Source organism: Plutella xylostella, chromosome 15, assembly GCF_932276165.1.
Source record: "Plutella xylostella chromosome 15, ilPluXylo3.1, whole genome shotgun sequence".
Taxonomy (NCBI): Eukaryota; Metazoa; Arthropoda; class Insecta; order Lepidoptera; family Plutellidae; genus Plutella; species Plutella xylostella.
Genome location: NC_063995.1, coordinates 8,659,509 through 8,672,904, shown reverse-complemented (window position 1 = coordinate 8,672,904; position 13,396 = coordinate 8,659,509). Strand labels below are relative to the sequence as shown.

At 38.6% G+C, this 13,396-nt stretch overlaps 1 protein-coding gene across 1 annotated transcript in view; it reads right to left on the bottom strand.

The window, feature by feature from the left end:
- The window catches only part of LOC105386992 (probable multidrug resistance-associated protein lethal(2)03659), a gene marked incomplete at its 3' end in the record, with an annotated part of 29,644 nt that extends 16,690 nt beyond the window's left edge, over positions 1-12,954 (bottom strand). The window contains 9 exon segments of the mRNA NM_001309153.1: positions 491-657; positions 1,632-1,778; positions 2,315-2,441; positions 4,853-5,050; positions 5,493-5,590; positions 6,153-6,378; positions 8,560-8,764; positions 9,487-9,618; positions 12,617-12,954. Of these exon segments, the coding sequence (NP_001296082.1) occupies positions 491-657; positions 1,632-1,778; positions 2,315-2,441; positions 4,853-5,050; positions 5,493-5,590; positions 6,153-6,378; positions 8,560-8,764; positions 9,487-9,618; positions 12,617-12,822 (1,506 nt within the window). The 5' untranslated portion in view covers positions 12,823-12,954.
- Between the last annotated feature and the right edge of the window lie 442 nt (positions 12,955-13,396).

Genomic DNA, 13,396 nt, shown 5'->3' with positions numbered 1-13,396 from the left:
AATCTAATCGAGAGATTTATTATAATTACTTACGTGGGAGTGTGATCAGAATCTTTCAGAAGAATGATCTCAGTGAAATAATGTATTAGTTCAGCCCCCGCACCCTATTTATTTGTGATTGTTTTATACAGCCATAGCACAGAATAGACCACGAAGATACAACTAAGTAGAACACCAAAGTTACAACTTTACTTATAAGCAAAAAAATTACAAGCTATGAGGGTGTGAATTAGTTTGGTTAGTGACCAGTTATGGCTTATTGGCTATCGAGGAGTACCTCATTATCTACTCTATAGTTAATTAAACTAAAAGCCTATTTCACAATGTCTGGATAATGCATGCTCTCACTCTCTGTAATTATGAACAGTCACACCATGACATGACATCACACCACTTTTATCCACAGGTACCCTTTATGCAGACCTCGTGAAACACCTTATGACGATATGGTCTCGTAGACCAACGCACGTTGACCTGCGGATAGGTATACCTTCCCCGAGCCGACGGGTCCGATGATGGCAGCTAGCTTGCCGCGGCGCACGCGCAGGCTCACCCCGCGCAGCGTGTGCTGGTCCTTGTCCCCCTCGCCCCCCCACGACGCACTCACGTCGTTCAGCTCGACCGCGAACTCGCTCGCAGATTTGCGTTCCACCAGCTCTGAGAAATATGACTATATCAGTCGCGTTAGTATGAGTCTGGTACAGAAGGGCTAGTACGGAGCGCATTTAAGACGTGATAAGAGTTTTGAATCGCGCTCACTCACGTCACGCAGCCTCAAGAGCGAGCGAGACGGAGAACTCTTATCGCGTCATATTAGCGCCCTATGCTACAGCCAGGACATATGGAGGAAACCTTTAACCTGTAGTGGATTAGACATAGGCTGAAGAACAAGAAGTCGCGTTAAGAATTAAGCAACTAAAAGTTATCTTAAAGTTACATACAAAATGGAGAGACCTACAAAAATGTTTTTAGGATATTTTTATCTTGACGAACACATGAATAATTAATTATACAAAACAATAACTTTTACGAAAGACAACATTTTCTTTGAGGAAAGAAAACATTGTGTAGTGAACCTCATAATTTATACATTTTAGCTTTATATTAGTTTGGTGTAATGAATGAGTATGAATAATTTATAACAGAATTGAATATCCATTAAATCATTCTGCCTTTTCTGCTACGTGATTCTGTAAGGCTTAATTAATCGTAAGCTCATCTACATACAGGTAACATACGCCTACGATCGACACCTACACACCACACGGCAGAATTTTAAAAACTTTATAGATTTCGTGTCAGAATTCGGATCCTTGACAGATCCTAATAAACATTTTCTCGTTTACGCACTTGTTTCTAAAGTCAGTTTTTAAATCTCAGATACTAAATTGACAGATTCTGAAAGGTTCTTCAACGGTCGATTGCCCCGCCAATAGTACGATACGTCACTTAATTACGGGACAGTCGATTGTTGATGATCCGTATAGAATCTGTTAATTTAGTATCTGAGATTAAAAACCAGACTTTAGTGTCGTCAGGCCAAGGAAAATCAAGTAAACACTTCTCTGACGGGAATTGTCGGACTCTAATCAGGGATAGCTCAGTTATCCTTTATCTTATCTTATCCTCACCCGCAGCCAGGCCGGTGTCGTCTTCCTTCTTGGAGTACCTCTTGGACACGATGTAGGCGGGCGCCGTGGTCTCCTTCGTGTACTTGAAGGCCACGGGCGCGGTGTCCGCCTGCCCGCCCGGCATCACCGACAGGTCCTCCCTCTCGTCTGGAATCATCGGTACACATTAACCCTCAAATTCATATATGGTATTGTGAATTTAAATCGAATTTAAACTTTTTGATTATCTTGAAGAGTCGAAACTCGTCTGTTACAAAGTCCATTTTACCCTTTGCCGTTGGGCAAATTTTAAACCTATTCAAAAGCTCTATGAATTCGGGGTAATTATAAAGCGACTAACTACTGGCGAACTATATGAGGTTACCTACAGCATACAGAGCATACTACATGTGTATCGTAACGTGAGTACTGATTTCGTTGTTTTACATTACTTTATGTCTTTCGACACCAATTTGAAGCCTATATAGTCAAAGCAACAGACTCGTAGACAGTAATGGTAAACGTTTCGACCATTTCTTAATTCTCCTCCTGCGCCATAGCATCTTTATCTATGAAGAAGATTCTGATAAACCTGTACTTAACCACATCGCCATATATTGACGTTTATCTACGTCAATAAAGTGAACATGCAACGAGTGCCGAGTTTAATCCTCATATCATAGATAAGCTGAGAAATTACTTACCTAACATCAAAAACTCCTGAAGTCTTTCCAATGAAACCAACATCTCAGTGAGTTGAGCGATGGCGATAGGGAGGATGAGCGCCAAGTTGGATTGGATTATACTAAAGTATTGTTGGATTGGATACACCTGTAACAAAACGTAAAATGTGATGTAGGTCCTATTAAGAGTTTGGTGACTCTTGTTTTTTTAGCCAACGGCAGATAAGTACTTACATTAAACGAAATAGCGTGGACAGAATCATTAATTATTTTCGTCTCTTTTGTTGCTTGCTTTATTTTATTGTTAATAGAACAAGCAACAAAAGAAGTAGCGATAGATTGCTGCTCTGTATAACTGAAAAAATATACTTAGGGAAATTTGCATGCAAGATTAAGTTATAAGCGTACAATAAACTTACTTACGTATAGATTTACATTACTGTATTACCAGCTGAAATGCATCTAAATAGTGAAACTGCATCTAATGCACAAGATATAACTAATCTTTTCGCAACCCATTTCTCCAATATATACAACAAAAATATTGCTAATAATAACCCTCTCCCGAGTAATAGTTCTTCACATATTTCAAATAACATACATATTTTCATCACCGAAAAGGAAATCAGTAAATATATACGAAAGTTAAACGTTAACCAGAGCGCCGGTCCGGACGGCATCCACCCTCTCTTTGTTAATCGTTGTGCTAAATATATTTCCTACCCTCTCTTTATCATTTTCAATCGCTCATTACGAGACGGACAGTTTCCAAATCTATGGAAGATAGCTAGAATTACACCAATCCATAAGAAGGGTGATTTATCTGTGGTATCTAACTATAGACCAATCTCTATTCTTCCATGTTTCTCCAAACTATTTGAATCCATAATTTGTCCCATTGTTACTAGGGAATTAGATCACATATTGAGTACATCTCAGCACGGTTTTAGAAAAGGGCGCTCAGTTGAGTCTAACTTAGTCAGCTATATCAATGAACTGTCCCATGAAGTCGATGCTGGCCGCCAAACTGATGCAATATACATAGATTTTGCCAGTGCATTCGACAAAGTAAACCATTCATTACTGATTAAAAAGCTTGCATCAGTAGGTATTAGTGATTGGCTACTTCAATGGTTTACTTCATATTTAGAAAGTAGAGAACAATTTGTTTCCATCAATGGCCACGAATCTAGAATTTTTTATGCAGAATCAGGGGTTCCCCAGGGGTCACATTTAGGGCCTATTCTATTTTTAGTTTTCATAAATGACCTTACTCACCATATTAAACATAGTAACCAATCTCTTTTTGCTGATGATCTTAAAATCTATAGAACAATCACATCCCCTCATGATAGCACTCTTCTTCAAAATGACCTAAACAATATTCTAAACTGGTGTCTTTCAAATGATATGTCCATCCAAAAATGCTTTCATATAAAATTTACTCGAAAACGAAATCCTCTCAACAGTAGTTATCTTCTTGGAACCGATGTACTCACTGAAGTATCAGAAATTCGTGATCTTGGTATAATTATTGACTCAAAACTTAAATTTTCATCCCACATTGACATTATTATCAAGAAGGCTTCACAAATGCTAGGTTTTATAAAGCGCAATAGCAAAGAATTTAAGCCCGAGACCAAAATGTTACTATTTAATTCCCTTGTGCGGAGTCACCTGGAATTCTCTTCTTCGGCGTGGAGCCCCTCTTATTCAATACATTCTCAACGAATTGAAAGCATACAAAGATCCTTCACTCGCCATCTACCATTTATTTCCCGTAATATTTCCCACAGATCTCCTTATGAGCACCGACTTAAGTTCTTCAAAATAACTTCTTTACGAAAAAGACGTGAAACGCATGATTTAATATTTCTCTATAAAACTCTAAATAATTTATTGGACTGTCCTGACATTGTTGCATCTATCTCTTTCCCAATCCCGCATCACCTTCCGAGACATCCTATAAAAAAACTACTCAGTGGACCTCAATCTCGTACGAATCTTGGATCCCACTCTCCAATCAATAGGTTATGTGACCTTTATAATATGTATAATCATAAATTAAATATTGACATCTTTCACGATTCCTTCAATATCTTTAAGAAAAAAATATGCGTGAAATAATTATAATTTTTACATTCATTCAATCTTTTTGTTGCTAATAATTTGTTTTGTTACAAGTAATTTTAATATTTCGTTTTTGTTACAAATCATTTTAATAATTTGTTTAGCTAATAATGTTAGTGTTCGTTATATTTTCTTTATGTTTAAACTCCTACTTTAATATTATGTTGTTTTTAAGATAAGATTCTTTGATAATGACGTGTACACCTATAAATGGTTTTCGCAACGAAATTTTTAACGATGAATAAGTTATCAGTGTGTGTTGTGTAAACTGCTGGTGTTCCATATTTGATAAATAAATAAATAAATAAATAAATATAGATTCATAATACACTCACGAGCAATGACAAAGTTCCAGTGACATATTCGTATGGAACGTCAATGGTAAGTGGCACTTTTTCATTGCTCTTGAGTGTAGTAAGCAAAACTCACCGTAGTAGCAGTGGCCATGCTCCCGGTCAGCACGAGTGTCATGACGGTGAGGAAGAGCGAGGTGCGCTCCGTGAACAGCATGAACCCGCCGAAGGTGCCCTGCACGAAGGACGCCCGCTTCAACGCCTCCACCTCGTGCGCGCGGGAGGACCCCACCACCTTCTGGAAGGGGACCTCCCACGCGTACATCTTTATCACCTGGAAACAGTTGGTGGGCTGTAAAGGTTGTATGGTAAAGCTTGCTAAACACTTGCACCACAGCTACCTCAACATATGTTCATATTATCTCTTTCATCTAAAGGTGTCTGGTAGAGATTGCTTTAAGCAATAAGGCCGCCTTTTTGTACTGTTTTTTTGTGTTAGCCCTAAGTTAACCTAAGTTGTTCTTTGTATTAATTCCTTTGGTGCAAATAAAGAGTTTGTATTGTATTGTAAAGACGGTCTTGGTTGGTAAAGCTGGAACTGCTACCCTATTCACAACACATAAGTTCGTTCGTTTGACTGGCTAATCCTTGTGGTGAAAAGATTAGGTAGTCTGAAAATATGTAATTATAATTTCATGTTTATCTTTCTTAGGTGTTAATAAAGTTAGTTAGTAAAAAATTAGCACAACAATATTAATTTAATAAAGTAACAATACCTGAATACCATTGATAATTTCGCTCATTAGTTTAATTCTCTTATCTGTCCTTTGTGCAGTCTCCCTCCTGTAGACAGCTGTGAGCTTGGTGAGGCCGGCTGGAACATAAAGGGACATTTTCAGGGCTCATTACATGGTCGTATTTGCCGGCGACATTACGCGTCGCTATAAACAATAATTGTTGTACCCAATGAAAATGTTCGGATGAATATGACCCTCTTTTGTTTCTTGTACACGGTGTAATTAAGCCCACCGCCTGTAGTTGACGGCTGAAACTCTGGCGTAATGTCCTCAAGTACTTACAAAGTTTGCGAACGGATCTAATCGGTCATTTTGCTGTAAATTAGTTCACGATAATTTTATGTCATATCTTTTGTAAATAACCCTTTGTGTGATAAGCATACGAATGAAGAATCTTTTATTTGATTGAAAAAGAACTTACAACATAATTTTATTGACAAAAACCGTTACTAAAGGGATTTATTTATTTTGTTTCGATATAGATAACGGACCGCTGCCGCAGGGCCAGGTTCACGAGCTTGCGCTGTATAACCATTCCTCTATAACATCCAAACTGTCTCCATCTCACGATCCTTGTGGATGCAAGATTATCGCAAAAAACAGCCCCAATATAGGCGCAAACTGTAGCGGCTTACGCACCTTGTATAGGCAGTATGAGCAGCATGACAGAGAACAGGCCCACGATGGGCGCCCAGCCGGCCGCGCGGAACATGAAGTACAGCACGGCGGCCGACTGCAGCGGGATCATCCAGAAGTAGTGCAGGAACATGAAGGCGTAGTCGAAGCGCGCCACGTCGTTCGACATCAGGTTCACCAGCTTGCCCGCCGCCGTGCTTTGTAGGGATCTCTGGTTAAGGCGGAGCAGCTGGAGGATAGGGAATTGAATTAGGTGTGGCTCAGCACATTATAAGGAAGTTGCAAAAAGGTATATACTAAGCCGGCAGGGGTCATTCCGATCAACTTTTGTTCTACGGGCTTCGATAATTCAGGAAAAAAAGATTTTGTATAGAAACTTTATTGGTCACGTGATTTTGTACTATGGAGACATGGAGTATGGAGAATGAATAATTTCTTTTAATTCAAACGTGGGTGCTATGTATTACATTTTCATAAGTACCTAGGTGTAACCTTACTGTCTATTTAGATATCTGTAGGTACACACGATAATAAATTTATTAAAAATAGTTTGTTGTCATTGAGACGTGTATTATTAATCACAATCAAAAATAATTAAACTAGCATACATGCGAGTACAACAGAACACGAGTACTTCATTGTCGAATAAATAACAATGAGTTCCCGAAGTTTATTTAATTCTGTCTGCGTCGTGTTGTTCAATGTTCTATGAATTTATCGTCTTACAAGTTATTGATAATGTAAAAGTAGGGGAAGTAACAATAAAAAATGCTCTACACAGAAGTTAAAATGTTAATTTGTTAGTGAAATATAAAAAATAAATATTAATAATTTAAATATTGAGGTAGAATAGAGGATATTTTCTTCCCTATTTTATCCATGTAGTCCTCAAAGTTAAAGCCCGGAGTAGAACGCAAACATTCCGATACAGTTTACTTTTTGTCTGTTGATTTTAATGCTCCACGTCATATGCGAGTAAATCGGTACAAATATAAATTCTAGAGTTTAATATTTGCAAATATATTTTCTAACAAGATACAGTGCAACAGAAAAATATTTTGTTACCATACTCATGTGTTATATACGTAAAAATTCTCACAACTGTTACTCTGAAGAGGTAGTCAGTAGTGACTCTCATGCGTGCCACCCGTTTTTGCTGACGTTTTTGTTTTATGTAACTTCGATAATTATGTACTCACGTCACGTGACACATGGGTCGCGATCGCGAGAATGACTAACAATGCACTTGGATCAAGAATCTAGACTTCAATCTTTTTTTTCAAGGCTTACAAAAAGCTCATCAGTTCAGAGTGCAAGTTTATGGGTCCACAATCGGAAGATCAATACGCTCCTTCATCTGATTGAGCTAAATTCTGTTTTAATCTTTATTGTTGTTGATTACAGACTGTTCACAGATCTTAAAAAGATTTATATATGCGTGCCTTCGTTAATAACGATCTTGCAGTTACATTGATTGTAGAGTCATTAGTGCAACGTTGTTAATCGTTATTCCTAGTTTAAGAAGTCCATAGTCTAGGCTAGGCCATCCAATTATGTATTCCTCCTTAATCTATTTGTTACTGAAAGTTCTGTTCTATTATTAGAGCAATGAACTTTAGTGGCCCTTTACTTGTAAATGCTGAAAACGATACCCTTTTGCATTTGGATCACGACTAACAAGGCTACTTATTTGTAATTACTATATAATTTGTTACTCTAAACTAGAGATGCCACGAATATTCGGCATTCGGCCGAATAGTGCGTACTATTCGGGCCGAATACCGAATAGTAAATCATGTAAAAATTTACTTGTTATTTTAATCAAAATTGTGTATTTATTTCCAAATCACAACTTTTAGTACTTAAAATGAATCAGTAGTAAGTTGTGCTGGATAAAAACGAGCATTTCAGCATTTTTTGGTAGCCCACGATTCCGCTTTCCGCTCAGAAAATAACCTCTCACTATAAACGCTACTTCCAGGTGAAGAAAGATAAGTTTTTGCAAATTTCAAAAGGTTCGGGTATTGTTTTATGTTTGCTGACCACCACTTGTAAGGATCGGCCATCCGATCTAGGCGAACTATTATCAAATAAATATTCAACTCGTTTGCCACAGCATTCTGCCTCCTAATAATTAGCATTTCTCATATATACCTACCTATAATCTGTAGCAACTTCTTCAAATCAGTTCCAGGAACAAAAAAACAGGTTGTAGCGCCGAATATTCGGCGGCCGAATATTCGGCGCTTCGGCCGGCAGCGTCGCCGAATATTCGGTATTCGGTATTCGGCCAATTCACTATTCGTGGCAACACTACTCTAAACTATCTTAACAGCACGCGTACAGCTTCATTCATACTTTACACTGCACGACCTTTACTCTACGTTTAAAATACAGTACCATCTCATACCTTCCGATAGAGCAGCGAGCAACAGGCAATCCTGACTTTCATGCCGAAGCGGCCGACGAATAGCGTGTTGTGGTGGTGGCACACCATGGCCAGGAAGTTGCACAGCAGCATGCCCATGGCCCAATAGCCGGCCTCCAGTCGGGTCATGGTGCTGTCCGCCGACCAATAGGAGAGCAGCCGCGTGAATAGCAGCGGCTGGATGGTCCTGCATAAGTGTAGGGCAAGTTTGATCAGCAAGGAGATGGGAAAAGATTGATCGGGAGACGACTGGCAGTGTGCATGTAATCAAAATGGACCTAAACTCCAGTTCTTCTGGGTGACTACCTATTTCAAAAGATTTTGATATGAAATTGAAAAAGTTAAGATGGTAAAGGAATATTGGTAAATAAAGCATGCATAGAGGTGACTTGCAGGTTAATCATAATATTCCCGAAACTTTAAAATGACGTCACGTAATTTATCGTGATTATTACCGAGGCACAATATCAAATGTTCAGTGACTCATTGATAGGACAAACCATCTGTGTAGTCTTATCAATGTTTTTATCAATTATTCTTTAAGTTTTGACACGTGAATCGATTAACATTAATATAACATATTTTTTAAACACTTGAACCGCGTCACGCGATTCCACTAAACCAGACAGAAGGTTTCCTACATGAATTTCAGAGTCATAAATATTAGAGAGTTAGCAGAATTCTGAGCTCCAAAAAACAATAATCGTCGGTGTGGTTTAATGTACCATGGAACCCTCTTCACAGCCCTCAACCGGCGGCGCCGACAGAGCCAGAAGTAAGAAGACTTAGAAGTGCTTGTATAAGCAAGGCGGAGGCAAGACTTTGAATGTCTATGCCCAGTGTGTGGGATAGTTGGCTGAGGATGAAGAACAAACTAAGTTTTAGATGAAGAAGAAGGTCCCAGCTGACCTGGGTATGGCGTTCCCGAGCAGCAGCAGCGCGCCCGGCATGTAGGACAGCCAGAAGGCGCGGCGCAGCGCCCGCCACAGCGACGGCGCCACCCCGCGCTGCGTCGCCAGACCCAGCTCTTCTAGCCAGTACCTGCGCAGAAATTAGTGTTTGTGTATACTTACCAGTAGATAAATTAAGATAGTTGTTTGGGTGTAGGACCGTTTAAAAATTCATTAAGGTTCTACTATTAGTGCAAAAGTGGTGAGTGTTGTAAAAAGTCACGCCCGTCAGTCTGAAAAACTTTACTTATTTAATAGACAAAAATCCGTTTATTATCATCCTACTATGATGGCGAAATATAGCTATTGGAAAAAGTTTTAAAAATGTAGAGTACCTACCTCTAAAAGGTAACATTTCGTGATTAGAACAAAATAGGTACAAAGTTTTTACCCATCCATCATAAAATAGAATCTGACTGATAAATCAAAATGTTATCTATCGTGTGTATCAATTAACTGAGTGTGGATATGTAGGTCGGAATCATTAGTGGGGAAGATAATACGCCTTACTTAATTCGCTAATACTTAGTTGTAGTGTTCAAAATGCTCTGTGTATTTTATAACCATTAATGCTAGGGAATACAAACCCGGGATCCCGATTCCCGGGATCCCGGGATCCCGGTCATTTTCCAGTCCCGAAATTTTTGGGATTAAAATTTGCCAATCCCGGGATTTTCGGTATTGAGAAAAAAGGGTAAATTAGTATGTAATGGTATTCTCGTAGCTTTGTTATAATTAGTTAAATATCAAATGATTGTTTTCTACCCGTGTGACGTCACAGATGTAATAATTTATAAACAAATATGGCTGACACCGTTTTCCCCTGTTTATGAAAAGAAAGTAGATAAATAATAAATAAGTTAATTGTTAGATACTGGAGTAGGTAATGTAACTCTGTTTCGTTTAAATTAGTTAAGTAATAGTAAGTTTCTGCCAGTAACACTCGCTGCTACAGATAAACCTAGTGGTTTTCGATAGTGGCTTGATAGAATTAAGTAAAAACATGTAATTGGGATAAATAAATGATTAAAAAAAAATTTTAAGTTACAGTTTTGCGATTTGCAAGGTCCAAAAAAATTATAGAGTATTTTGTTTGGTCTAATAGAGCAATTATTAAGCCTATTGTTTATCTTTTTTTAAGAAGTATATTTTTTGTTCAACTAAGTACTGTATGACAAAGTTCATTTATAAATACTGTGTCTCCAATAAACCTAAAAACTTTGATTCGTTAGACGTGATTTTGTTTGTGACCCAAATCCCGGGACTATCCCGGGATCCCGGGATTGTCTTCATCCAGTCCCGAAATCCCGGGATCCCAAATAAAGGCCGGGATTGTATTCCCTAATTAATGCGTAATAAGTGGTTGACCCCCAAGTCCAAGTGTCTGGACTACAGTGCAACAGGTGTCGTCAGCTATATTATTATCATAAGATTTAAGTAATTGATAGAGTATTGAAGATAAAATAACCTTCAAATTGTATATACAAAAAATTATCAGAGTAGGGTAGGTACAACATTATTTAATTTTAAGATCCTAAAAGCTATCTACTAACCGTGTTGGTAAATGGTAAACACTAAAGTCGTCGAAATATAATAGGCCCGTTTTGGACAGCTCGAAAATGTATGGGATGACAGCTGGTGTCAAATCTAAATCATAAAAAATCTAAACAATAACTAACATTTGGTGCTTCAAAAGTTCTTCTTTCAGCCGTAAAAAAATAAGGCAGATTATGTGTCTTTTTATGTATTTATCAAGTAAATCAAGAGTAAATATCAAATTTGTGTAGCTGTCCAAACGGACCTATTATATTTCGACGACAATAGTGTTATCTAGTTCGTAATTTTCCAAAGAAAGTCTATGGAGATTGTTGTGTAAAAAACAGTCTCAAACAGACCAAAATTGATGCTACCGAACCGAACACGTGTTCTCATTTGGTGCTACATTATGAATTTGCTACCAAGTAATTAAAACAATTAATAAAATTATCTAATTGTAACATAATGTATGTAAGTAATGTAAAGGTTAAACATAATTTGTGTTAAGGTTAAGGCAGACGTAGCTGTAAGCCGCAGTGTAGGCCGAGTGCATCTTATTCAAGAAGGCGGGGGTTCGAATTGTAGTAAAATATATCATCATCATCAGATTATAGGACTCAAATGCAGGACGTAGGCCTGGCCTCCCAAAGCACTTATACACACACACACACACACACACCAAAGCATTGGCTTTTGAGCTAGTAAGCTGCAGTAAAAAGAAGTGTGCATAATTATGTAGCCGTGTGTAGCCGCTGTATTTTGTGTGCCAAAGGTGCATTGTACTCATTAACGAGTTCATAATATATTCATAAATATCACGTGAGTTAAAATGTATAGAAAAAGCGGAGCGGGCTCCTTGCAATAAGATTGTACGTACCTACGTTTAACTATTTGATCGTGTGCATATACAATAATATACTTACATAGGTATAACTGTACGTATATCATCAAATATATAAATTTTTCGGTATGAGTCTGGGTTGCCTTACAAAACCCAGTACATTCCTAGAGCTTTTATCTAATAGTTAGTTTCTTGTAAAAGTTTGCAAGGATTTCAAACTGCCCTCACTGTTCCGTGCACTGGCAATAACCCTTCTCATATCGTGGACATATATTATACAGTTTTGTACACCTACAATAGAAACTGTTATAAAAAGAGTGTTTTACATGATATTTAACAAATGCCCAGGATACCTACCTATTAAAAGAGCTAAATATCGGTTAAACGCGCATCTAGCTGTTGTGATATTTGAGACCGTTAAAGGGTTGTCTTAAACTTTAAGTAGGTAGTACCCGGTAAAACGTGGATTGGTCAACCACGACCGAAATAGTATTTAGGTCCATTGGTATATCATTAACTCGTTCATTACTTAGATAGTGTTGTCCTACAATTAGTCCATCGAGCACTATCTACCTCAGGATTCACTATTCAATGTTAAGCACTACCATTTGTAGATACATGTGATGAAGTTCTGTTACTGTGTCAGTGTTTTTGTGTGCAAATAAAGATTACCTTAAATCTTACACTCAGTGACGTCAGAAAGGTACGTTACCTTTCAAACTTGTCTCCGAGAGACTCGGACTTGTACTTGGCGCTGGGCGGCGGTATGAGGTCCCGCTCCTCCACGTCGCGCCGGTTGCCGCCCACCAGCACGGGGCACACCCAGCACATGAACAGCCGGGACAGCACGTTGGGCTTGCCCTTCTTCACCTCTCTCTTCTCTTCCGACTCTTTCCGGGCTCCGCTTCCGTTTTCCATTTCGACACATGTAGTTTGCACCACTGAACTGCGCCTACACACCTAATACCCATACAATAGTATCTCCAAGCAACACTTTACAGGACAGGTTGCACAACAAACGTCCGTCTCACTCAACAGTCAATATTTAATAATCGCTCCTGTTAAGTAGCGGCGCTTGATTTGTTATCGGTAACAATTTATTACACAGTCATTATCATCGATACAAACAAGATGAGCGTAATATGTTTCAGTGCGGCCGCACGAAACCTTACGTGATCGTTTTCATTTTTGTCTATGGGACGAGGCATGCCTTGTGGCGTCCCGCAAAATATAATAATACCAACTCCTTATACAGGGTTTCACGTTCGGTCGTCAAATACGACTGGAGTGTCACTCTATATCACGAAAAATTCGTAGCGCTGCTTCGCGAGCCACGACTTATACGACGGTGCCGATTGCACGACAACTGTTGTTGTTGCAGTCCTATGGCACACCAGAGGTGCAGAAGGTCTCCACTAACGTGCGCCACTGCAAGACAGCTGATCCTAATTATTTTTTAAAGACCGTATTACCTTTATTTAAGGACATACGT